The sequence below is a fragment of the Lycorma delicatula genome, chromosome 1 (genome assembly GCF_047948215.1).
Source record: "Lycorma delicatula isolate Av1 chromosome 1, ASM4794821v1, whole genome shotgun sequence".
NCBI classification, from domain to species: domain Eukaryota; kingdom Metazoa; phylum Arthropoda; class Insecta; order Hemiptera; family Fulgoridae; genus Lycorma; species Lycorma delicatula.
Genome location: NC_134455.1, coordinates 214,375,899 through 214,401,721, shown reverse-complemented (window position 1 = coordinate 214,401,721; position 25,823 = coordinate 214,375,899). Strand labels below are relative to the sequence as shown.

The window sequence follows — 25,823 nt, the reverse complement described above, 5'->3', positions numbered from 1 at the left end:
ACGTAAAAACACAAATGTATTTCAATTTTGCACATCTTCATTGTTTATAAAGATTTACAGAATTTAAATAATTTATTGAAATTAATAAGCCCTAGCAATAAAAAACTTGCATTAATAAAAATAAAAAAAAATTATATGAGTGTTTAATGTAAATATCTGCTTCATTATTAGCATCGGTTGTAACAGCAATTTTCTGAATTTTATAAATCCATTAGAAAACAGTAAGGCACCCAACAAAAAAATCTGTTGTTTTAAAAACAATGTAGAAGTACGTGTAGCAAAGTGAGACTATGATAAACTACTGTAATTAAATTATTAGGTAACATAAAAATATGACATATATAAAAATGTTTGATGTATAATTCCATTTAGTTCATGTTTCATTTTTTTTAAATGGTATTGTTGCTATAGTCATAAGCTACAATTAAATGCCACCAGCTTGTAATGAATCTGCATTTGGTAAATAAAGGAAACATTTTATTAAACATGGCTGATGCTGTTGGCATTTTATCTTACTTCATAATCTAATGTTACAGAACACTACTCCCTACTTCATGCTGTTTGCATTTTATCTAACTTCATAATCATGAAAGATGTTCCAGGTGTTATGAAAACATCAAGTTGTAAGAAATAAAGCCTACGATTGTATTGTACGTATGTATTTTGGATTCTTGTTTTTTGTATTTTCATCGTTTTTGTGATTGTAACTGTCAATCTTCAACACAAAAATACATAAACAAAAAATGAATAGCTCATTAAATACACAATAGCATCTTCACCTTCCCATCCCTAGAATTTATTTTTAAATTGTGGATTGGTTATGAATAGCAGTAAACAGTGAAATATTACTTTATACTCTCAGATCACTCACTTTCTACAGAACAGTTTTTTCCATGAATAACATTAAAATCACTGGTACAATTAAAGCTGTAAAATTGTAATCAAGCTTACAAATAAATAAAACTGCACACTATTTGTAAAACATTAATAATCTTTTATTCTAAAAAAAACTACGAATTATTTGTAAAAATATTTATTTTCATAAAGTAATAATAATTACAGATCAAAAGACACTTATATTAAAAAGGTTTATTCAATTAATAACTCAGTCTACTGTCATGACTGATGTTATAAAATTTTAAAGAATACTTCCTTCCAAAATTCAAATTAACACATTGTGGACTGAATAAAAATCATAAAATTATCACTCTGGAGCCAGGTTTTTTGTACATTCACTATTATACAATATCAATCATGTAAAATACAATTAATTACATTTTTTTACTATATATATATATATATAAATCAAAACTTACTAAGAATGATGAAAAATAAACTCAAATTTATAATTATTTCTTTTAAGTGAGTTGAATAAAAGGCAATTATAATACGAAAAAATTTACACTGTTTTTCATAAAATTAAAATTTATTAAAATGACTTCAATAATATAATTTCGATTCAATTGTAGTCAGACATTACACTACATTTAGAAAATGTAAAGTAATCAAAACTAGCCTTGAAAAATGTACAAAATAATAACTGACTGCATTTCAGTATATTACTTTCATCAGAAATATTAACAAAGAATTAAACTGCATTCACAGCCAAAGAGTTTGTAAAATGCAGAAATACAAAACCTTTAATAGGTTATATTACTACTGCCTTACTGTCAATACAATCTTTAATAGGTTGTATTAGTATTACTTTCCAAGTTTAGTCCAGCTATTTTCTGTTAGGAGCAACACATTATTATGAGCTAACTTGAGCTCAATCCTCTATGTTTAAATTTGTAAACAAAACATAATAATACAAAAAGGGAACAATTATCTGAGTACCTGTCTGTACAAAAGATAAATAAATTTTAAAAAATGTAACATTTTACAATGTATCTTTTCAACTTTAACATGAGTGTAAGAAAGATGGCAAATTAGTTTTTAAACATTATTCTTGCAAACCCAATACATATTGAATACACTTACTGAATTACTTTAATGTTACAAAATCAGAATCTTTTTATTATCTGTCACCATTGCATAAAATTTATTTTTGCAATTTTTTTTTTTAGCATTGGTTAGATGAGAGAAATCTACTGTTTCTACATATAAATACTTATAAGGTATTTTAGGTAGACTCCAATTTTGCAAAGGCATTTGCATTTACTTCTCATGTTCTGGTAAATAATGCCAATCCTATTTTTCTGGTATCCAAGTTAAAAATAAACAATTCAACATTCCTCACTGCCCTTGAGTCCATAAATGATGTAGATTAAAAAAAAATAACATTAACTTTACTAACCAAATAAATTCTCAAACAAATCTAATTAAACTATCATTTTTAATCCCAGTATTATCAGTAAAAGGAATACCTGCAATAACAAGATTCTTAATAAAATGAATAATTATTAAATCATCAATAAACTTTATAACAACCATCCGAACCTCAAATACATTCAGTTAGAATTTTCATTCTAACTGAATGAAAATTAAGAATGCTTTAACTTAGCAGAAATGAGTGATGGCCTATATAAAATTTTAATCCCACTTGACCACTAAAAATTAAAAAGTAACAACAGGTAATATTTTAAACACATGTAAAAACAACTGGCCTCTGTTAACCAACAATATTGAGAAATTAATAATGATGACATGTTGCCAAATAATGGAAAAAATAAAAATCATAATTATTACTGAACATGAACTTTTCTGTATACTGAAAAACTATATATACACACGTGCGCACGCACACACACATAATTGCACAACAATTTGATTTTAGCATCAAAATTAGATACATTAAATAAATCTATTCTTAATTTTTTCAAGAGATAAGGTAAGACTTTCGTTAGATATAATAAAAAAAATTAAATCTTAATATAACAAAATAAACCATATGGTATGAACATTGACTGGCAACTCTATATTTGGTAACCTTGAAATAATAGTTCTACAACAAACCATGTTTAATATATTATTAATTAATGTAATTTTAATTCATTTAAGTGAACACGATTTAAATAAATAAATAATTAATTTTAAAAAAATTAAATGTTTTTGTGCTCACTTACCATAAAACACACACCCACACAATCACATAAATTTTAACAAACTAATAACAAATTTAATTATGGTAATAAAATAACATTAGATAAACTTTTTTTTAAATTCAACAAAACAAACAAAACTTTTCCAATTAATAATACATGTTTATAACAAAATTTGTTAACAAGCTGTAAAATCACAATACATATGGATAAACTTTACTTCTAATTAGTATTAGTTTCAACAGATGCAGGAGTTTGTTTGAAAACAGACAACAATTCAAAATGTGTTATTAAATTAATGAAATGATCATCTTCAAAGTGAATTACTCGTTTAATATCAGCACCCATCTCCTGTAGAAGTCCTGAAAACTGCTTTTCCTCAACTGCAATCCAAGGCCTTTTATCATCACATATTTGATATGGTGTGACGTGGACATGTATTTTAATTCCTGCAAAAAACGTAAAATGAAAACATAAATTACAACCCTGAAACAAAATAGTGACTTTCTGTAGCGGTTAAAGTAGTTATAAAAGCAAGTACATATTCTTCTTACTTACTAGTCGAACATCTCAATAAACCAAACTTTTTTGCGGGAAGATGAAAACAAAAAAAATCCATTAAAACATAGAACATGAAATTATATTTTGATTTATATTTTAAATAATTAAATATGATATTGGTAACAAAATAAAATACAGTATCACTATTAAATAATGTCAGCTAAGAATATATGAACATTAAAATTTATGTAATACATCAAGCTTATTAAAAAAATATTACAAAATTCAAACACTACATAATATATTTTTTGTGGGGTCATATATATATATATATATATTTTAGGAAGTTATTTTTAATTTTAGGTATATTCTAAACTATATCTAACATTAAAAATTTAAAAAAAATATATTTACAGCCCACAATATTAATTTATTTTTATAAAATTATACTAAAAAAACTATAAAAAAATAAAACTCATATCAGGTTTTTTTAACAGCAAGCTTGTAAAAACTTACTTACTTAATAGCCAACACCCACTCTTGGCTTTTGAGCCATTTTCTGACGCACTGATCAGTATAGACAGGCTTCTACGCAAACTGGGCCTTCATCATCCCTCTGCGAGTGGTCTAGAGCTCTGCAGGTCCCCAGATAGTATGCATCCATAGCTTCGTGGCCGCAGAGTTGGCATGCTGGAAAGGTCAGAACCCGTATCCAATGTAGGTGCGAGACTAGATAGTCATATCCAGTTTTTAATCTAAATGCAGCAACGCCAACTGCTCGAGGGAGGCTATAGCTTATAGGACCATGTGTGACAAGGCTCTCTCACTTTTTGCCTGCCTTCTTTGTGGTTTTCACCAATCCATTTATTGACTGCAGAGTTTATTTCCGCTTTGGCTGAATCAAGAGGAGTGCTGGATGACTGAGGCAGAGAGGTTCCCAGCTTTGCCAATTTGTCAGCCATTTCATTCCCATATATGTTAACATGGCTGGGAACCCATTAGAATTTCAACTGCCAGTCTTGACATCCCAGTTTGTTTAAGGTCTTCCTGCACTCCAAAGTTCTTGTGCAGTCAGTTACAGTGTTACATGACAAGTTCCGGATGGCTGCTTACAAATCAACAAAGAAAACTGCCTTTCATGTGGAAAGGATTTCAAGTTGGGTGGCAGCTGTTTGAATCTCTCATCATAATTGCTCTGTGGCGCGCCAACCAAGATGCCCCTGGAAATGGCGGTACTGATAAGTGGTCAGTAAGTGATCATCAGTATTGATGATCCATCTGTATAAATGTATAACCATTCCTGTTCCAGATAATCTTTAGGAATGGTTTGAAGCACAGCCTGTTTTAATTCCGCCTCATAAGAGGCGTGTTTTGGCAGTTGATGATATTTTAAGTTATAATTGGCTTTCGGAATGTGGTTAAAGAATCTTGATAGGTTTTAAGTGGTGTTACATCTATAGGTGTCAGGCCATACTTCTCATATTGGTTATTATATGCAGTGATTGGTGCAATTTGGGTTTTGAGCCTGCTTGTTGCTTGCTGGTAACTGTTCCACTGTTGCTTATACACTCTTCTTGAACGTTCCCAGAAGTGCAGTACACTTTTGTCATAGCGGACATTAAGAGGCTCCATTTGTGTCTGAGCCTCCATAGCTGCCACTGGGGTGGATTTAGCAGCACTGGTTATTAGTCTCAGAGCAGTGTTGTGGACAAGGTTTATCTTATATGCAGTTGTGAAACCGGCAGTGACTGTGACCTCACTTCCATATTCCAGGACTGGTCTAATGTATGTTTTATACGTTGTCATTAATACTTCCTGGTTAGCTATCCATTTTGCAGCAGTGAGTCTTTTCGGTAGACGAGTCCTCTTTACTGCTCTTCCCACGCATTATTCGACATGTGGTTTCCAGATGAGTTGTCAGTCCAGCGTTACCTCCCAAGTATTTGCAAATGGTGGTTTCTTTTTATTTATCTATTTTGATAACTGGACACTAACTAAAATAATTTAGAAGAACTGAAGTCTTGCCCCAGGTAGAAAATATTAGGCCTATCACACTTCTTGGTATTTCCTTAAAATTATTAGAGGGATGCTCCAATTGTATAGGCTCTTACACCACCTAAACAGCCAGGTTTCAGAACAGATCACAGCTGTGCTGATGAAGTGATGGTGCTTAAGACAAACTGAAGAACAGAGTTTTCAGACATTTATAAGGAAATAAATGTAGTCATCCGAAACAACTGTCTGTCACAGGGTTCAATTCTTTCATTGCTACTATTTAATTTGTATGTCAGTATTTACCCAAATTGACTGCTAGGATCTCTACTTATTCTCTTTACTTACTGATTTCTAAACAGCAAAGAGAACTGGAAGTAACCAAGTACATTCTGATAAAGATTTAATAATTCTGAATAAATACTTCAAGGACTGCATGGAGATGTTCAAACCTGATTTCTATCTTAATAACAACAAAAACTTAATGAAACCTCAATTAACTCTCAGATCATATCATTTTGGCTCACTCCTATACACCCCACCTCAAATAATCCTGTAAAGGTTAGAACTAGGAATAGTATTATTAAAAACTGACTGGCTTAATGTGGGGATCGTATGCCAATGAATTTAGAATGTCTGCTGTGAGATGATGTATTCATGTACTGAGTGCTAAATACTTATATTACTGAGTACTCATGTTCTGAGTGGAAGTTTTGTAGGTGTTAAATGAGCAACTGAATGGGTAGGCTGCTGCTTACCCATAAGCTTATTAGTTTATTTTAAAGCTAATAAGCTTATTTATAATCTTGTAAGCTTATAATCAGTTTAACAAGTCTGAAGTATGAGTTTAAGAAGTATAAAAATTAGTGTTGGGATTGTGAAAACAACATTTTTTTCATTTCCTTCTTGTCTTGTGCAATATGTCTTGTGAACAAGTACCCAAAAATAATCAGATTTTTTTTATTTATGTATTTATTTATTTTTGCAATAAAACCTTCAATCCCGTTCAAAATACCCTCCATCACAGCAAATACATTTGTCCAATCATTTATTCCAATGTTCAAAACTTTTTAGATTCGTCTTGTTGTGATGCATGACAGCATCTGCCTTATACATTCTTTCACTCTTCCATATCAGCAAAACACTTTTCTCTCACATCCCTCTTCATTTGGGGGAACAAAAAAAATCTCATGCAGTTAAATCAGAGGAATAAGAGGGGTGGGGTAAAAAGGAATCATGCTGTTTTTGTTAAAAATTGGCACACAGAGAGCTGTTTAAGTAGCTGCATTGTCATTAAAACCAGTTACCCACATAAAACCAATTATCCGTCTTTTACAAATCGGGCCTTCTTTGCCTCAAAGAGTGTTGTATAATTTTCTCAGAACTCCAAGTAGAAACCGTGGTTAACAGTCTGTCCTGGTAGAACAAATTCTGAATGCACCACCCCTGTCACACATAGAAAAAACAAATGACCATTGACTTGATGTTGATGTCTTCCTGACAAGCATTTTTTTTGGGCGAGGCAACATAAGCTTTTTTTATTCAGTTTTGGAATCCTAATCATACCATCATGATTTGTCACCAGTAATGATCTTGAAGAGGTAAAATCTGGGTTGGTTTGGGACTGTTTTTGGGAACAGGGACAAAGTTTGGGAACTTTGCAGCGACCCTTAGCTGAACCAGTTTCCAAGTTACTCCAAACAACTTCTTGATTTCTGTAATGGTTACGTTGTCTTCAAGCACAATTGTGTGAATTTTTTCAACATTTTTGTCCGTTCAAGTAGTTGGAAGATGTCCAGAACAAGATTGGTCACCAGTTGACATTTCACCTTATTTGAAATGGGAAAATCATTCATAAACTTCAGTTTTATGCATAACAGTATTCCTGTAAGCTGTTTTCAACATCACAATAGTTAAGTGTTTTTCCTGAGTATGAAGAAAAACTTCACAGTCGTGCGCTGTTCATCAAATTTTGCCATGAGAAAAAACAAGTAGGAGGCAAAACAGCTTTCACAAAAAAATATTAAAGAAGTCAGACATAACCTTCCCAGGTGATGCTGCTTGGCAGACTCTGACATGGAAAAAGTCGCTTGAAACTCTCTTGGCAGGAGATCTGCATATTTTGGAAACTCCACCCAGAACAACATGATTCCAATTATTTTATGGTACCATTTCATTGCTCCTTCTAAGTTGAAAGCTGCTCTCTGTAGTACATTAAGATAACAAATGTAGCCAACTCATGAAGATATTAAAGAAACAACTATGCAAAAGTTCAAATCAAGTTGACTGGCCTGCTACCACTTTGGGACAATGACTGACTGATATACCAACACCATTAGATTTAGTAGAGGAATAAAAACAGAAATGGAAAAATTAAACCATGAGAGGCTGTTTACATAGATAACCTGACAATCAATCCCCAAGGTTTCCATCTGCTTTGAAGAATGTTGTCGTCATTAAATAGATCAGGGTAGGATACTGTTAGAATAAAGTCCAGTTACTAGTGCCAACTATAATTATAGAGCTCCTGAGGAAAAAATATAAAACTTAGTTATGGTACACCCAAAATGGGAATATCCTAAAGATGTTTTTACCAATTAGTCTGTACTACTATCAAGTGGTTGAAGACGTTTATATTAAATTACAGAAGTAGATTTGTTCTATATTTAATGGTCAGTGTGTATGTGTGTTTCATGTTTAATCTACAATTTAATCTGCCTTTGTAGAAGTATATTAAACATTTAATTCTGTATATTAGCTACTTCTATTCAGGGGAGCAGAAAATGTTCAGACCCCTGAAATTTCTCCCAAACACAATTTTTCCAGTCAGAAATTTCCCCAAAAATAAGGAGAGGGTTTATTACATTTTACCGACCAATTTATTGTATGTGATGAGTTATAAAAAGAGAAGTAATAAAAATACATGGGTTTCAGACACTTAATTTATTTAATAGATTATCTTATGAATAAGAAATACATTAATAATCACAACTTAGCAAACACTATAGTCTAACACTGGCTGTATTGTGATGGCTTCGAGGAAAAATGACCGCTGAAGAGAGGACTGAAATAAAATAAATATGTTAGGCTTAATCTAAGAGACATTTAAAAAAAAGATTACTTATTTATTAAGCTATAATCTGTAATTATTCAAATACAAATCAGCACCTGAGAGGTAAACAGTCATAAATCTGATGGAGTTACCATCATTTATCTCTCAGGTGTTGAAATTTATCCTGTTTTATTTTTAGAACTTACATAAATATTGTAGGACTAATAAAAATTCTGCTGATTTGATGTCTGTAGGATTGCTTAACTATTTTGTTAAAGGTACAGTAATGAAAAATTGTTTTAATATTATGATAAAATTAATAATACTTCATAAAAACAATTACCTGTAATGTGTGCAGTGATGATTATCAGTTCAAGTCATTAAGAAAAGGCAGTCTTCTTTTATCTTTGTCACTTTTGATGTTTTGACTAATTCCATACAATTGGTTGAGTAAAATCTCATAAAATGGGATTTTCCAACATTAAAGTGTCTCTCCAAAGATCTCTTTAAAAGGTGTGATGAATGGGAGAACCATTCCATAATATGAATACTTCTTGAAATAGTGTCAAATTTTACATTTCAGTTGTGCAGATGGTTACCAATGACTACTGATCCAACAGATTCACTACAGATTTTTAAGCAGTTTTCAAGGAGGAAAATTGTTTCTGAGATTTCAACATTAACATCATTATCGGTAAATCGTTCTTTGATCATTTTGTTGTCTTACTCAATTAAAGAAGGTTTTTTGGCCTTATTTGAAGAATCAAGTATTTTTTTTTTAAAATTAAGTTTGCAAGATTGCTCTCATCATTTTTAGGTGTATAAAGGAAGTTTAACATCAAAGTTGCACCCTCGATTTTTATTGATCCAATTTGTTAAAATTGTTAAAGATTCAAGTGTACTTGCATCTGTTTCTTCTGCTATTCTTAGGAACCCGCTACTAAAACATTGTCTCATATTTTCTATAATAAGAGCCTCACTAATTTTCATTTCAGGTTGATTTGATAATGCTACACAAAGGTCTTCTAGAATTTTTTAGAACTTCTGAAGTTTATTCATTTGAATAAATTTCTTCTCCATCTTGAAATTGTTTCTTAGTTTTTGAACATCTTGATCTCTTTAGATCTTCATCAGGTAGTAAACATTCTTGGTAAACATTGTTATTTAAGCTTTCAAGCTCCTTAAAATAGATGGAAAATTCTCCTCACTTAATTTTGCACTTTTCATTTCAATTTCCATTTTCTTCCGTGTGTTTTTCATTGAAGTGTAATAATAAAAAACTGTCCAGATACATATGTTTACATTTTTTGTGGTGCAACTAAATTTCATCACTAATTCTAAAATATCAATTGTCCCAAGTAGCTGGTAAATGAATTCAGGTTTAGAGAATTTTATTAGCTCTACTCAATACTTTTTAGCTTCAGTGTTTTTGCCTTTTTGGATGCATTTAGTTCACTTTTTTGCAAAGCAATGAAAAATAATTTGAAATCTCTTTGAAATGTTCTGTTAACTTTCAATTCACTCTGAACAAAACGGGTTTGTTGGAATGATATAGGGTTTAAAAAACTCACTTGTAGTTCATCTGCTAATGTAATTAATTTCTCATTGCTAATTCCCCAGTGGTAATTTTTCATTACATTTCTTACTGTTTGAGCTTGACTGTTAAACCAAGAAAAAGTGTTGTCTTTGCGAACATCATTTAAGACACACTCTAATCTATGTGCTAAGTCCTGCATAGAGAAGAAACAGTCATGGTCAACCCCTTCACCAAACAGAGCCAGTTTTTTACCTACACCTACATCAAAACATTGTCCATCAAAAGCCATGCCATTTAACTGTTCTTTTATTTTAATATTAAAATTCTCGATAGCACATTCGAATTTCTGAACATGAACATCATCACCCTTGTGTGAAGTGCCACATGACGATATATCAATAATATTACAAGTAACATCAAGTATATCAATAACACCATCTACTAATGTGGTCAGACATGTTATCTGATATGTATGGTGAAGTTTGGTTATTTTATCAGCAATGACAGATATTAAAGGCAAACAGTTTGTTACAGAGTTTTTAGTACCCAAAAGATCCAAAATGTTTGCTTTCATGGTAAAAAATAGGTCTTTCTGAATTCTCAGAAAAATTCCTTGGAGAGATTAAGCTCACCAATATCAGCATCATTTAATATATTTAGACATAATAATCTTTCAAAATATTTCCCACCCTTACCTTTAATGGCACTATAAGCTGCTGTAGCAACTCTCAGACCCACCTTTTCGTGTTGTTTTTGCAAACTTACATTTCTTTACTCAGTTGCTTCAGAAAAGTCAATACACCTTTTATGACCAGGTGATTGTAAGCGGCCAATTAAATGGGTTTTAAAATTTCAAAACTGTACCCTCTGAACTGGTTAAATTAACTGGTGTTCACTTGATAGAGAGAAAATACCAAAAGTACAAGATTTAAGAACCACTACCTCCTGGGGAATGGTTTTATAATGCTCTACACATCGGGAGCAATGTACTGTGCCCATATGTTCTGCTAAGCACGGCATTAGCTGACAAATATCTGGAAGCGATTTGCTTATCTAATTAATTTGAGTTTTGCTTCAAATTCTTCATTTATCTCAACTGGAGTGTTGGCCTGGACAAGTGAACTAGATAGGCCTATTTCAATAGTTGAAATACCTGATTAGTTAAAAACCTGATTTGGTTTTAATAGTTCATCAACTTTTTTATTAAGGCCGGATATTGCCTGATTTACAGTCGATAGTTCAAAAACATTAGGATAAATAGTTGGCCTGTTAGAGATAGACACATTATTGCTGACATTGGCATTGTTTTGCCCACAAGATAAGTCTGATTCTGTCAAAGTAACTGCGATTCATCAAGTTTTATTGTTTGTTTAAAGGTTCACTGCTACTTATTTCTTCACCGTCATGAGCTTTTGTTTTTAAAGATACAGAAATACAAGCTTGATCTTTAGTTCTTGGTGTTTATTTACAAAATGATTTCCAAGTTTATCGTGTCTGCAGTACCAGTCACAAAATGCACAATTTACATGTCTTGCTTACTTCTAAATGTTGACACAGTTAATTAATGTACAATTATGATATTTTATACTCACTATACTGTATATTGTGTATATCATTTAACACTATTAAAAGTCACTTAACTACTTCACTATTAAAAGAAAAAAATATGCTTGCAGCCAGCCAACTAATAAAAACAAAGAAAGACTATTGCCCACCCAAAACCAACTAAAGGAACAGTGCAGTACAGAGGAGAGAAGACACACTCAGGTGCGCACACTCTGACCACAACGTGTGTTACCAGTATTGCGTCCCTTGCCTGTTGCGATTTGAGTCTGTGAGTCATCACTCACCAGGAATGACATTGCTATTTTTGTTCTCATTATGCTTAATACTCAATAGGATGAATGTTTCTTTTCAAAACTTGTTAAAAGATCAATTATTCAAGTTAATAATGGTAAAAATGATGTGGATACAACATCAGTTGATATTTACATTGTGATTTATATTTTTCATGACTGGTAAAAATTTCCATGAAATTTCCCCGAACAGCCCAAATTTCCCCCAACCACGTTCACGCATTCAGACATATTCTCTTCCCCTGCTTTTATTTACAGCACACTTTTCTTTTATGAAGAGTATGTGCTACAGTTTTGAATAATTTTAGAAGGAAATTACTTACCTTCATATAATTAATAAAGCAGGCATATATATCTCCATTAATGTCTCTGCAGTGCTGGAAGAAAGCTTGGATACTAAACAGAGCTTCACATGTATCAACTGCATTCCTGAAGCCAAAATTGAGTAGAAGCTACCTGTTCTTCATGTAGTTTACATTTTTCTATGAATGATATTTAAAAAGAGCTTCAATAAGCGACTCATAAGATCTACTGCCTGATATTCATTACATTTCTCAGCTCTTAAGTTTCTTAGACAAGATTATGAATTCAGATTTGAGCCATTTACATCAGATCTTCCCTTAGTAGTAGATATCATCAAAGATTGTCATTAGCCACTTCAAATTATTTTCATCTAATAGCTTAGTGAATTATTCAACTTGTAATCTAATTGAACCAGATACTTTTCTTTTCTTTTTCCTGTTTAGCCTCCGGTAACTACCATTTAGATAATTCTTCAGAGGATGAATGAGGATGATATGTATGAGAGTAAATGAACTGTAGTCTTGTACATTCTCAGTTCGACCATTCCTGAGATGTGTGGTTAATTGAAACCCAACCACCAAAGAACACCGGTATCCACGATCTAGTATTCAAATCCATGTAAAAATATCTGGCTTTACTAGGACTTGAACGCTGTAACTCTAGACTTCCAAATCAGCTGATTTGGGAAGACGCGTTAACCACTAGACCAACCCGGTGGGAGGAACCAGATACTTTGCTTTCTTTTAACAGCACTATGAATACCATCAACACTTCAGAAGAATTGATGGAGCTGTTTCACAGTTTTATTACGAAGGATCTGGTATGTCATCAAGCATTTAATTTCCTCTTATTTAGCATCTCTAATTTTATTTTTAATTAATTTACTTATCTTTTTATATTAATCTACACTGTGCTTGTACTTGCAAATGAAAACTTTCCTCATTCATCAATGGATTCTTATAAACAACAATTGTTTTAACAGTTTTCATTTAACAGCTACTACCCTTCAAATCAATTCATCAATAACCTCTAACAGATTTATGCTGTGCGGAATCCAGAGGCCCTGTTCAATTCAATCTGCACTTATATTCTTATAGAATATACATAAAATTCATTAATTTCAATAAAAACTGAATGATTTTTTATGTATTTAAACCACGTTTTATTCTACGTTTATGCTATCTTGTGAAAAACCCGACTACAGAATGAAAGGAAAATTTTTTTTTTACTGATAAGACATAGAGCAATTGTAATCATAAAATGAATAATAAAATAATCAATATTTAATATTGTACATTGGCATTCAATTCATGTATCTACAACCAAAAATACCATTTTCTTGGGAAAATTGTTTCTCTTAGTGAACTTTTGTTTCATAAGATTCTATTTAGTTATAATGTGCAAAAAGGATTACTTCTGGCTGATATCTTTATTGTGGGTTTTTGAATGCTGTAAACAAACCTTAGAAAGCATAATTTATTTGATTGGACAGGATATTTAAATAAAACTGGTTATACTGTTCACTGATGCCTTTAGCATGATGTGTGGAAAACTCACTGAATTATTAAGTGAATCTTAATTAATTGATTTATGTGAATTTGTTAATGAATTTTTTTTACATTAAATATTCAGTTCTGCAAGATAATCCATAAGACTTAAAAAAATTTTCTATTCAATCACACTACTGGTTTTAATGAATAAACTTATTTCCATTTGTAAAATTTTTTTTATAATCATAGTTAATAATTATAAATAAATCAATATATTTAAATTAAGAAAAAATAAGTAAAAAAAAAGAAATGAAATAGGATTCGAACCGATGTGCCTTCCCCTTGTAAGATCCAAATATTTATTAATTAAAATTTTATTTGGCTATAACTCTGCAGCCAATGAAAATAGGTACCACTTATCATTGAAAATCTCTTAATGAGGGCTCTTTTGGTCAAGTCAATTGCAATCACAAGGGGAGGTACACAACTAGATGTTACAACAGTCCTAAATCCAAAATTTCAACATTCTACAGCTAATCGTTTTTTGAGTTATGTGAGATACATACGTACGTACACATAAACATCATGCCAAAACTAGTAAAAATGGCTTCAGGGATAGTCAAAATGGATATTTCCATTGAAATCTGAAAACCGAAATATTTTGCAATTACAATACTTCCTTTACTTCGTACCAGGAAGTAATAAAGTAAAAATGAAAGTCACTATTTTTACTTTTATATTTTTTTTTTATCATTCTGTTATTGCATTAGAGAAATCTAAAAATAAAAATACTAAAATATGAAAAGTGCGTAAGTGTTGCTATTGTTTACATAATGGAATTATTTCAATCATGACTGAGGATACAGATCAGTGTTAAATGAAACACTATATATATATATATAGTGTTTCATTTTAATTGCTCTAGGTGATTTTCTCGTAAACAACACACAATACAAAAAAATGACCTAAACAAAAGTTACTCAGATTGGAGAGGTCACCTCATGGTGACCTTGAACTTGACCTTATTTCAAGATATCACAATTTTTCTGTCTGCAATGGCCTATTTTTGACCCCATTAATGAAAAGAGAGAAAATTTTACATTGGAATATGTGGTCACGTATATGATCTTAAAACTTTTTTGAAGGTCATACAGCTATGATATTTTTTTTAATTATCAAATCATTACTGAGATTTTTTAGTTTTTACTCACTTGCCTCATTTATTTACATGGTTTAAAATTATTTATTTGTTTAAAAAAAAACTTAACTCATTATTTAAGGCGGGAGTTATATTTGTTAATGGAAGACATAATCTTTTGTTCCTGACACTAAAAGTTGTACATTCTCTCAAAACCACATCAATGTTCAAAGTTTAATAAAAAACTTATACTACTTATTACTACCCATTATTTAAAAATAAAGCCTAGAATAAAAATGTTCTTGCAAATAGATTAATTTTTAATGCCTTAAGTGACACACCAACCTTCTTTTTTGCATGGAAAACCTTTATCTAATTTTTCAATATATAGCTTAATATTTGATTTAATATAAAAAAATGTTTTGAATCTAAGATATTTTGTCCTTTATGCTTAAAACTTAATTTTTAAAACAATAATTTTCACTTTATTAACTTAATTTACAGATGATTTACCATTACAAACTGCTACTACAGCTTGAAAATCAATTAGAAAATGTGGTCGGAAAATCTGTGCGTTTCCTTTGTGTCCCGAAATAAAAATATAATTACAGTAACTCACAAAATAATTCATTTAATAAACATACTATCACTGATTAGCTAGTAATATGCTGTTACAAATCAACCTCTGAAAGTTCAAGTCCCAAATATTTGAATTGTGCTGTACAAATAAATAGACAAAAGGTTAAATTATTGTGAGAATATTAGTCTGTTAGTCTGTGTTTTAACTAATAATACTAGTTAGATAAAGCTTAAAAAATGTGACTGAAACAACTGTACATTGTGTTTCAGCCAAAATCATAAATCATTTGTGATAACAACTAGTAGTTAGACACTACTTTATATTTAAGTAAAAGTATATCTGTTTTTACAATTACATTAAATGTAAACTTTATCAGTGTGCTTGATCACTGGAGTTAAAATAAAACCAATGTCTCAATGCTGGATACTTTCCAATCAGGAAAAACATCATTCCACTAATGCATATCATAAATATAATCCTATTACCAACAAAATTATCTCTGTAATATTAAATGTTTCAGTCTTTCAATACAAAACACTTTGTCCTGAAGTGAAACGGATTAAATCACAATAATGTTTTATTTACATAAATAAAAAACCAAAATGCTAAAGAAGATAATAATCATATCAAGAATTTCCTTACCTAACCCGGCTAAAGTTTCAAGAAGGCAACGAGAGGTAATCCAAGTATTTTTTCCTCCAGAGTGACCACCATCTAACCAATACATTTCACTAATTCTAGAAACAATTCTTGACATACTTTCATCGTCTGGAGCAAGAGTCTTCATGTAATGGAACTCATATAGGAACTGATTAAGTACTACACAGCCTTTGCTGAACCCTATCAAACTCAACTCACTTTTATGTAAGTCTGCAACACCTTCAGCCACCTTCAATTAAAAAAATATAATTATGAAATTATTAAAGCATGTAAGACAGACAGACAAACACACACATATGAGAGAGAGAGAGACTATATCAATAAATGTACTAATTCACTAGGAAACAGCACCTTTCATAATAAAAAAGAGATTATATCTAAAAGTAATTCTTAGAAACTGATATTTGAATAATACAATCAGATCTTTTTCAACCTAATTTAAAATAAGACTAACAGAAGTATTTCAGTTAATCTGCTGTTTTTTATGCAGGGGAATAAATATGAAATGAAAGTTTTGTAGCATGTGCAGCCGAAGAACTTCCCAGGTGAAAGTTATTTCTCATAAATGTCATCAGAAAAACAAAACAATTATCTTTTAATATTCTGCTTAATCAAATATGACTAAAATGAAATTTTAGTTACTTAAAAATATTCTTTTCTTTATTGTATTACATCCTCAAACATGCAAACACATATTTTAGCAAGGATAGATGAAATGATAAGTAACCTAAAATATGTAATATGTACTGATATAAGTTTGTTACATACTTTAATTAAAAACATAATTAAAAAATTTTTAATTTGTAGACACATTTTCTCTCACCCAGTGAAATATTTTTTTTTTTAAATCTGATAATAAATATTAAAATTTGTTTTATAACAGTACCTGAATGGTAACCATACAAAGGGCAGTAGGAAAGGTTTGCAATACAATGCAAAGGATCATCACAGGTAGTTACAAGTTAGTGTGTGTTTAGTAATGAACCTGCACTGTAGCCACTCTAGTCACTGACTCAACAAAATTTACTTTTTAGCTGTGTTAGGTAGTGATGTTGTCATAGTCAAAAAATGAATCCTGGGCAATTTTTGCGTGTGTTGATCAGTTAAGAGGAAATGACTGTTATGCTTGGAGAGGATTGTTCTCATCATACAACAATATTTATAGATGTCACAGAGAGTTTGAAAGAGGAAATTTTGGCCTTCAGGAGGCTCTGTCAGGTCAACCTCTGTAACTAATAAAAAAAATAGCTACAGTATGAAAAATGCTTGAGACAGGTATGTGACCTACCACCAAATAGAGGTGACCTTGGGCATTAATTCACCAGCAGATTGTGCTATTCTGTGAAACCACCTTCAAGTTAGAAAGCTTTGTACCCTTTGGGTACCATATAACTTGACCTATGATCAGTTAGCACGTCGTGTTTCATGGTGCCATAAGATGCTGAAAATTTGAAAATGGGGAATCTCAGTTTTAAACAAACTTTCTACTGAAATAAAATTAAGACATAGATATTTGAATTAAAACTTGTAGGTTCTGTTGAATACTTTCACAGGAAAGTATTAAACACCAAAAAACAAACTCAGTAAATACAAAAACGTATTTTAAAATGAAAAATCAATGTACAGTGGACTATGATTATGACTATTAAATCAGTAGCTTTCATAAAAAAAAAATACCATCAGTGCTTTCAAATACATACCATCATGTTTATAATTAACGAAAAAATCTCTAAAAATAATAACAGAGGAAATGAAGTGAATTGTTTACCATATTTGGTAACTGCCTAATCTTCAAAGTAACTTCTTCAAGAAGTTTTTCTAAGTGTTGGAGGGCGTTATGCATTGGTCTGTGCTTAGGTGTACCATACTTAATCACAGGAACAAAATTTTCAAAACAGCTATAAGTATTAAAATCCATCCTGAAACAAACAAATTTATTTATTTATTTATTTATTATATATATATATATATATATATTGATTTTTATATACATTTTATTGATTTTGATTTAGAAATAACCAAAAGGTGTAAACACTGTTTCTTAGATGCAGTGATTTGTTACAGGACTACAGACACTGACTGTGAAAATAATAGATGTCCCACATATATGGAAGACATGATTCAAAATACTTTTTGTATTTTGCTCAATATTTGTGCAAAGCATTCTTAATGATTGAGAACAACATAAAAATAAACAACATATAAATCTAAACTGCTAACAATTTATAAGCATCTGTTCACCAGTAATGTATTATTCTGCTCTATCTTAAATATAAATGGAATCATTAGCATATTTTCTGTAATATTCTGCTGGAGATGTCAAAATCTAATTATACATATATACTTATGTATGTTCTCAAACATGCTGACTGATTCTTTGTTTAGGCAGAGTTCTTTCCACTTCTCATAATATAAAAAATAGAAGTTAAGTTTAAGTTAATAGAAGTTAAGTTTTTGAAATAGTTATCTATTTTACTTAATATTTTTATTTTGATGAATTGCTGAATAACTAAGAAATAAATTTTGGGATAAATAAAAACAAGTTTTTGTTCTGTTAAATGATTTTAAATTTTAGACTAGACCTTGAACGCTGGAACTCTCGACTTCCAAATCAGCTCATGTGGGAAGACACGTTCACCACTAGACCAACCTGGTGAGCTGATAATTTGAGCCATCAAGAAAGAAATGTAAGTAACATACATGTAAGAAAATTTTATTTACTTTGCCAGTTATAATATTTGGCTTCTATGTTTCTAATATTATAATTTAATATTATAATATAATTTAGCGACTCATCACCCATGTTTGTAAAATAGAAAGTATATAGTATAGTAGACTGTGGTTATGTTGAATATAAAATATTTCTTGTAATACTGATATGTTCATTTTTCCTTTTAATTCTACATATTATTTTTATAAAATAATAAACTGGTTTGAGCCAGAACAGAAATCAAATTATTTGACCTAATTTTCTTGCAAGTATAGAGATGGAAAGTACACTATTTATTTCAAAAATCAACTAAAGATTTCTTAATTTCATTTTTTTTAATGGTTAATATTATAATCATTAATATACACATTAATTTTTGACCTGTAATTGTAGTAGGTTATTAATTATACTAAATAATTTAAATAAAGTTGATTTTATCTAGTTAATAAGTAAGAATATATAGTATTTCAAGATTTTTTAGGATAACTACTCCTCAATGAAAAAAAGTATTACTGAATGTGAGTAACTAAAATACTTATTAATGTAACAATTCTAATGAAACAAGAACAGCTGTCATTTATTACGTAGCACTGATACAATATAAATGAACACGGCCTATCACCATGCAATACCAAAAAATAAATATTTCCAAGAAACTATGGTGGAAGCAGCTATCATTTAGGATAAAAATATTGCTCCATTGGATACTTTTTCTTGCAAGTAAGAAAAACCAATTCAGTTAAATCAAATGAGGTTGAGTATTATAAAATTGCGTTTAGGCAATTAACTGGCAACATTCTCACACTGACATTTTCACAGTAGCATTTCATCTTGGCAACAGCATCTTTTAGTATGGAATGAGCGCACTGTTTTCAGTTTTAAAAGTTTGTTATTGAGATTTGTGAAGCATGGCATCTATGTTGTTATTATTAGTAGTATCATTCTAATTTTAATCTACTATATTAGTGAGATAAAAAAAAAACAGTGGGCTGAAAAGATATACCTTTCATTACTGACAGTTAACATACAGACATGATTACGAATGCAGGTTTGTGACTGGCCTGTCTCACAGTTAATTGGTCATACTCAACATATAAATGTTCAGCAACAGAAAATAAGTTGCTGCAATCCTAACGTTAGCAACTTTGTTAACTTTGCCATGAAAAGTATGGCTTTAATTCCTAACCTAGTGTGAAGATTTTCTTCTTAATTTGTGCTACAAACATTAGATGAAACGTAATAGATATTCTATATACATGTATGAAAAGGTAAAATTCAAAATATACTGTAGTCCTAAAAGCAGCACTTGACATCTTTAAACTAAGCACCTTGATAGCAATACTTGTAAGTGGTGCTATACTGGTACTGATTAATACCAGTTAATAATAATATTTAAACAAAATAAAAAAAGCATACTACAACTTGGCTCTACAATTTCTTGTAACAGATGCCAGCAGAAAGAAAAGCAATAAATCATATAAGCTGAAACTAACAATAGCTGCAAAAAAATTAACTACATGTAATTTATGTCTAAAAAGGGCAAAAAAAGTTATTTACAATACAGGCAACAGCAGAAGGTTCAACTCACAACTTTTTTGAGCTGCTGTGGTGGGGAAATTTCAGGGGACAAAACTGGTGTTTAAAGAACATGTTTATAATTAACAAGAATAAACAATCAATCTTGATTCAATTGCATTTGATTTAAGAACACATATGTAATTTTCTATAATAAAAACCCCTGCAAAAAAAAATCAACAAATAATGAGGATTGGTCATTTCCAATTTTCTCATTTAAATATGTTTTCCTAAGAGATTCCTTATAATATAGAGCAGGACAGTAACCTTCCAGCAGGACAGTTTTTATATTACATGTAAAACACAATGTATTTCACATACTTCACAATCACTCTTTTCTTTCAACAGTGAAAGGAACTCTCACACATGTCAGTTTCTTACACTAAAGCTTAAAAACATATTAAAACATCTTTTATTAGAAATTATGCAATGCAAAAATTCAGTGTAAAATGTACATGAAACAACAATTATCAGTTATTTTCTTAAAAAAATCAGTTAAAAAATAGAAAGAGAAGGTAATAGAGAGTGAAATAAAATTAAACAGATATGAGAGACCATTTGAAACAAACAGAATGTTAATAAGCTGTACAGTACTATTTGCAAAATAATATGTATTTACAATACATGTAATTACATATGAATGGTTTATTTAGTATTCTGGTTTAATGTTTTTGGTTTTCCAGTTAAATTTTCATTAGCGGAAGCATCATTTTTTTCAATGTTTAATTCATCAGCACTTCACAGAGATTAACTTGCACTATCTCCAAAATATTGTTATCTGTTAACAATGGAGCTGTAATTACGCTCTCATCAACAGTCACATGATCACTTTGAAAAATTGAAACACTTGATACAACTGACACAAGGAAAGATTTTAGGAAGTGTAGAAGTAATTTTATTTTCTTTGGGTTGTTTAATTTCTAAAGTTGAAGAGCTAAAGTTTAATAGAATCTGGTGGGGCAAAATAATTTTGAATTGTAAATGTAATGCAGCGTAGGAGATACATACTGTAATTGGAGTCATGATACAGATGAGACAAGAAAAACATATCATACATACTCTGCTTTGTTTTCTGATGGATTCCTACTTTTACAAATCCTTGTGATTGTGTATGTAAAAATTACATACAGTTTAAAATTTACATAAAGGCAAAAAAAAAAAATGTAGCATATATGCTTTGTTTCAGCAGACATTTTTCAGGCAAAAGTTTTGTGTAATCTAAATGTCAACCTCCAATTAAATAAATCTCTGATAAAGTTTTGTGTCGATCTCCTTGGCAGAGTGGTAGCATCACAACCTTTCATCCAGTGGTCCTGGGTTCAAATCCCAGTCAGGCATCTTTCATATGTAACAGAATTACATTCTTCCATATCCCACACACAAGCTTCAAGCTTGCTTATCATCAAGCAAAAAAAAAAAAAAAGATGATTCACATAGAAATAAATCTTCTATATAAAATATATTAAATCCTTTTTACAGTTGTTCATATTTGTCAGGACCAGATCAATATTTTATGTAGACCTACATTTTATCTGTATTCCTGTTGCATCTCATCTGCTGTATGCAGTCTGCGGCTTAGCATCCATGTAACTTTATTTTAACACATATCACTTTAAGATATGTATGGACACATGCTCAATAATTAGAACTGTACGTGAAATATTTTTTTTTTTTTTAAATTTATATAATTATTGAGAAGCTGAGAAATTAAATTTCAGCATAGATAAAATGAGTTTAGTTTCTCCACTCTGATGAGTTACTAGTTTTTAAATACAAATAACAGGTATTTATTTTTATTTACTACAATTTTAGTAAATCTCTTCTCCTAATATAAGAACTAATTTTTATTGTGAGCATATTTCTTTTCAATTTGTATGTCCTTGTCTGAAAAATAAATTTCAATGAAGGTGGGTTAAATTGTTCATTCCAAAAGGTAATTTATAATCAAAGGAAATGTTCATCATTTATTTATCTCTCGACAATAAGTCAGTAAATTTCTCATTATGCTACCATTGAAAATACTATTTTAAATACTTTTTTTTAATTTTTATTTATTGCAAAGATGAAAAATAATCTCCAGAAAAATCAAGTTTCTCATAAGTTATATGTAGATGGTAGTATAGCAATAATTACCAATCTTAACTTCTTTGATTCATTTTAGTCATTATAAATATCATTAATATTGCTAAGTTCATTGTAATCCATTCATTAGAGAAAATGGCTGCATTAGGTCTGCATACATGCTGAGAACAGTTTTACTGTGAATTTCAACCACTGGATTTTCAAATTTGTAATTTTTAACTCGTCCTTTATCAAAAAAAGTATTGTTTTTACATGAAGAGTAATCTAAACAACAAAATCTAAAATATATATACACTGATACAACAAATTTGACTTATTTTTTGACCCAGAAGTGAAAATGGGTGAATCTAATAGTATTTTTGTGCTGAATTCAAACATGGTTTCAGAATTAGTCTACCACATAAGTATTTTTAGAGAAAACTATTTTAATTTTAAAACATTACATAATTAAAATGCATTTTTATTATAATTGTTGGGGTTGCACAAGAAAAAGAGCCACTGGTAGCACCACAAAATTTATTATTTATTAGCGATTATAAATTTGTCACTACCGACTGAAATACACTGCACAATGTTCATACTTGAAATGCATATACAATGTCTCGACACCAACAGAACTACGAACATAACCCACACACAAACACCCCACATCACACACACTCCAAAGACTCAACATGCCCCCCACCTTGAAGGGAACCCCTTCAAAGGTTATACACACACAAGAACTTACTGCTATGAGAAAATACAACCAAATTAAACAGTTCAAAATAATAAAATACAAAGTCTGTAAGAACATCAGTATACAAAAAAACTTAGAATGCAAAATTGTCTGTGCATACACTGAAACTAAACATTAACAATAAATGATGTTACACAGGTCAATCAAATATCACATTTTAGGTCATCTTTTTTTGGAAGAGGACAAAGCTTATGGATAGCTCTTTTAAGTATTCTAGTAGCTGTCTTAACTGATACAACTCTTACGAATCCATCTGAACCAGGATGTAGAGTGAGGACTCTTGTCAAACGCCATTTTAAAGATGGTAAGGTGTCTTCCTTGATGAGGACTTAATCACCAGGTTGGAGATTTGAATATGGTTTGGTACACTTTCCACGCTGCTGTAGACTACTGAGATATTCACTGGACCATCATTTCCAAAAATGTTGAAAGTTCTGCTGCACAATTTGCCATCATGAAAGCTGGTTTATACAAATGTCTTGCAGATCTGGTTCTATTGGCGTAGTGAACAAGGAAATGGCAGGAGTGAGTAGATACGAATTGAAAAGATCACTGGATAGTTGAGTCATAGTAGAATTTAGGCAAGCTTCTATTAATGTAAACACTGTAGACATCTTCTCACAAATGTGAGTACCTTATTGCCATCTATTCTTTTCAGATGGTAATTTAATGATTTCACTGTGCCTCCCATAGGCCTCCAAAATGCGGAGAGCGTGGTGGTATGAAGTGCATGTGATGTCTTGCGATAACTAAACATAAATTTTTTCTTGATTAGATTTACTCAAAAGAAAATTTGTAAATTCATTTAATTGATTTTTGATCCCCATAAAAGTTGTGGTGTTGTCAGAATATAAATGTTATCTTGCCATGTCGAGCCATAAATCATTTTTAAAGCACCCAAGAAGGACTCTGTGGTTAAATCTCAATTATTTCAAGATGGATAGCCCTTGTGGTAAAACATACAAACACAGCAATGTAAATTTTTCTTGGTGGGAGTACCTCTTCTGTTATTGGTACGCACATGGAACGGTCCGCAGTAGTCTAATCTGGTATTGATGAATGGTTTTATAAGTTCTAACCTAGCTGCTGGAAGGTTACCCATTAGTTGTGATGATGGTGTAGGTTTGATTTTAAAACATGTAACACAATTATGAACGATATTTTGTCCATTTAGTGGCCAGTACTTCTGACAGACTGAAAAAAGCAAAAAACTGTGGTCCAGCATGTAACTGTTTAATGTGTTCCTGTGCCATAATTAGGTAGGTAAGTCAGTGCTTGGAAGGTAGAAATATTGGATGTTTTTGGCCATACTCTAGTTTTGACAGTTCTAATCTTCCTCCCACACGAATGATGGAAGCATTGTTGACAAATGGATTTAGTATTTTTGATGTACTTTAATTGTTAACTTGTTTACCTTGCTGCAACTCATTCAAATCAGTTGAAAAATGTTCACGCTGTGCCAATTTGATTAAGTGATTTAAAGCATTATTTAATTCATTGACTTAAAACTTATCATTTATTCTCTCCTTGAGTGGTTTTCGACAATTATTAGTAAATCGCAAAGAAAATGCAATAACCCTTTGAAGTGTGGTTAATGTTGAATATTTTTCCCAAATGTCAGATATAATGATAGACATTACAAGTACTGATACCTTATGTTTTTCTAAAGTAGTTTGTTTAAGCTCAGTATTTGGCCACCTTCTTAAGTTCAAATCCACCACGATGAAGCATCTGGATGACTTGATCCTAAATCCCCCTAGCGTCTGTTATGGAATCTGCTCCAGTCAGTAAATCATCGACATAAAAGTCTGACAGTGCAACTTCAGCCCCTTTTGGGAAGTCCTATTTCTCGTCCATAGCAAGTTGGTTGAGGCATCATGTAGCGAGAAACGGAGCTGCCGCCATTCCATACGTAACAGTAGTTAAACAGTAGGTTTGAAGTGTATCTTCTGGAGAACATCGCCACACAATTCTTTGCAAATTGATGTCAAATTCATGCACTCTAATCTGCCTGTACATTTTCTCAACGTCAGCAGTAAACACAAACTGAACATAATGATGTGGGAGATAGTATGTTTCGTTCATCGGATCCAAATCATCAGAAACAGGAATCATGTGACCAAGCTCTTTTACTCATTCATAAACTCAATATATCTACCCTTCTTCGAAAAATCTTGAACAAGTTGCCTTTCTTGTGATTTGAATCTTCTGACCGCTGTTTCTTTGGAATCTCCCAGTGTTTGGACTAAGTTCAGTGGGAGTCTGACAATAAATCTTCCTGCAGAATCACGGGTGACCGTTTCGATGAAATGTTGTTCACATTCTGATGATTGATTCTGTAAGTCAGCTTCCTGAAGCTCTTCTGTGTGCCAAAATCTCTGGATCTGGATATCAAGTCTATCTTCAGTGGTTAGGTTACAAACAATGCTCGGATTGGCTGAAGATCTGTTCAGCTCGGATTGGCTCAAAATCTGTTCAGCTGGAGTTTCGCGATATACCCAACCTAGGACTGTGTTCTGCAGGATAAGGTCAGTTTCCAATGGATTTAAATTGTCGTCACATAACAA

The 25,823-nt window shown here is 31.0% G+C and overlaps 1 protein-coding gene across 8 annotated transcripts in view; it reads right to left on the bottom strand.

Annotated features, from left to right (window-relative positions):
• Positions 1–1,023: 1,023 nt before the first annotated feature.
• LOC142328306 (mitochondrial protein C2orf69 homolog) overlaps positions 1,024–25,823 on the bottom strand; it is a 77,265-nt gene continuing 52,465 nt past the window's right edge. For 7 of the 8 annotated variants that reach the window (XM_075372016.1, XM_075372031.1, XM_075372050.1 and 4 more), the window contains 3 exons: positions 17,919–18,069; positions 16,133–16,379; positions 1,024–3,490 (listed from right to left, as the gene is read on the bottom strand). In XM_075372016.1, the coding sequence (XP_075228131.1) occupies positions 3,264–3,490; positions 16,133–16,379; positions 17,919–18,069 (625 nt within the window). In that variant the 3' untranslated portion in view covers positions 1,024–3,263. Of the gene's footprint in view, positions 3,491–8,462; positions 8,599–16,132; positions 16,380–17,918; positions 18,070–25,823 lie in introns of those variants that run through there. The other variant, XM_075372063.1, reaches the window with a different exon arrangement.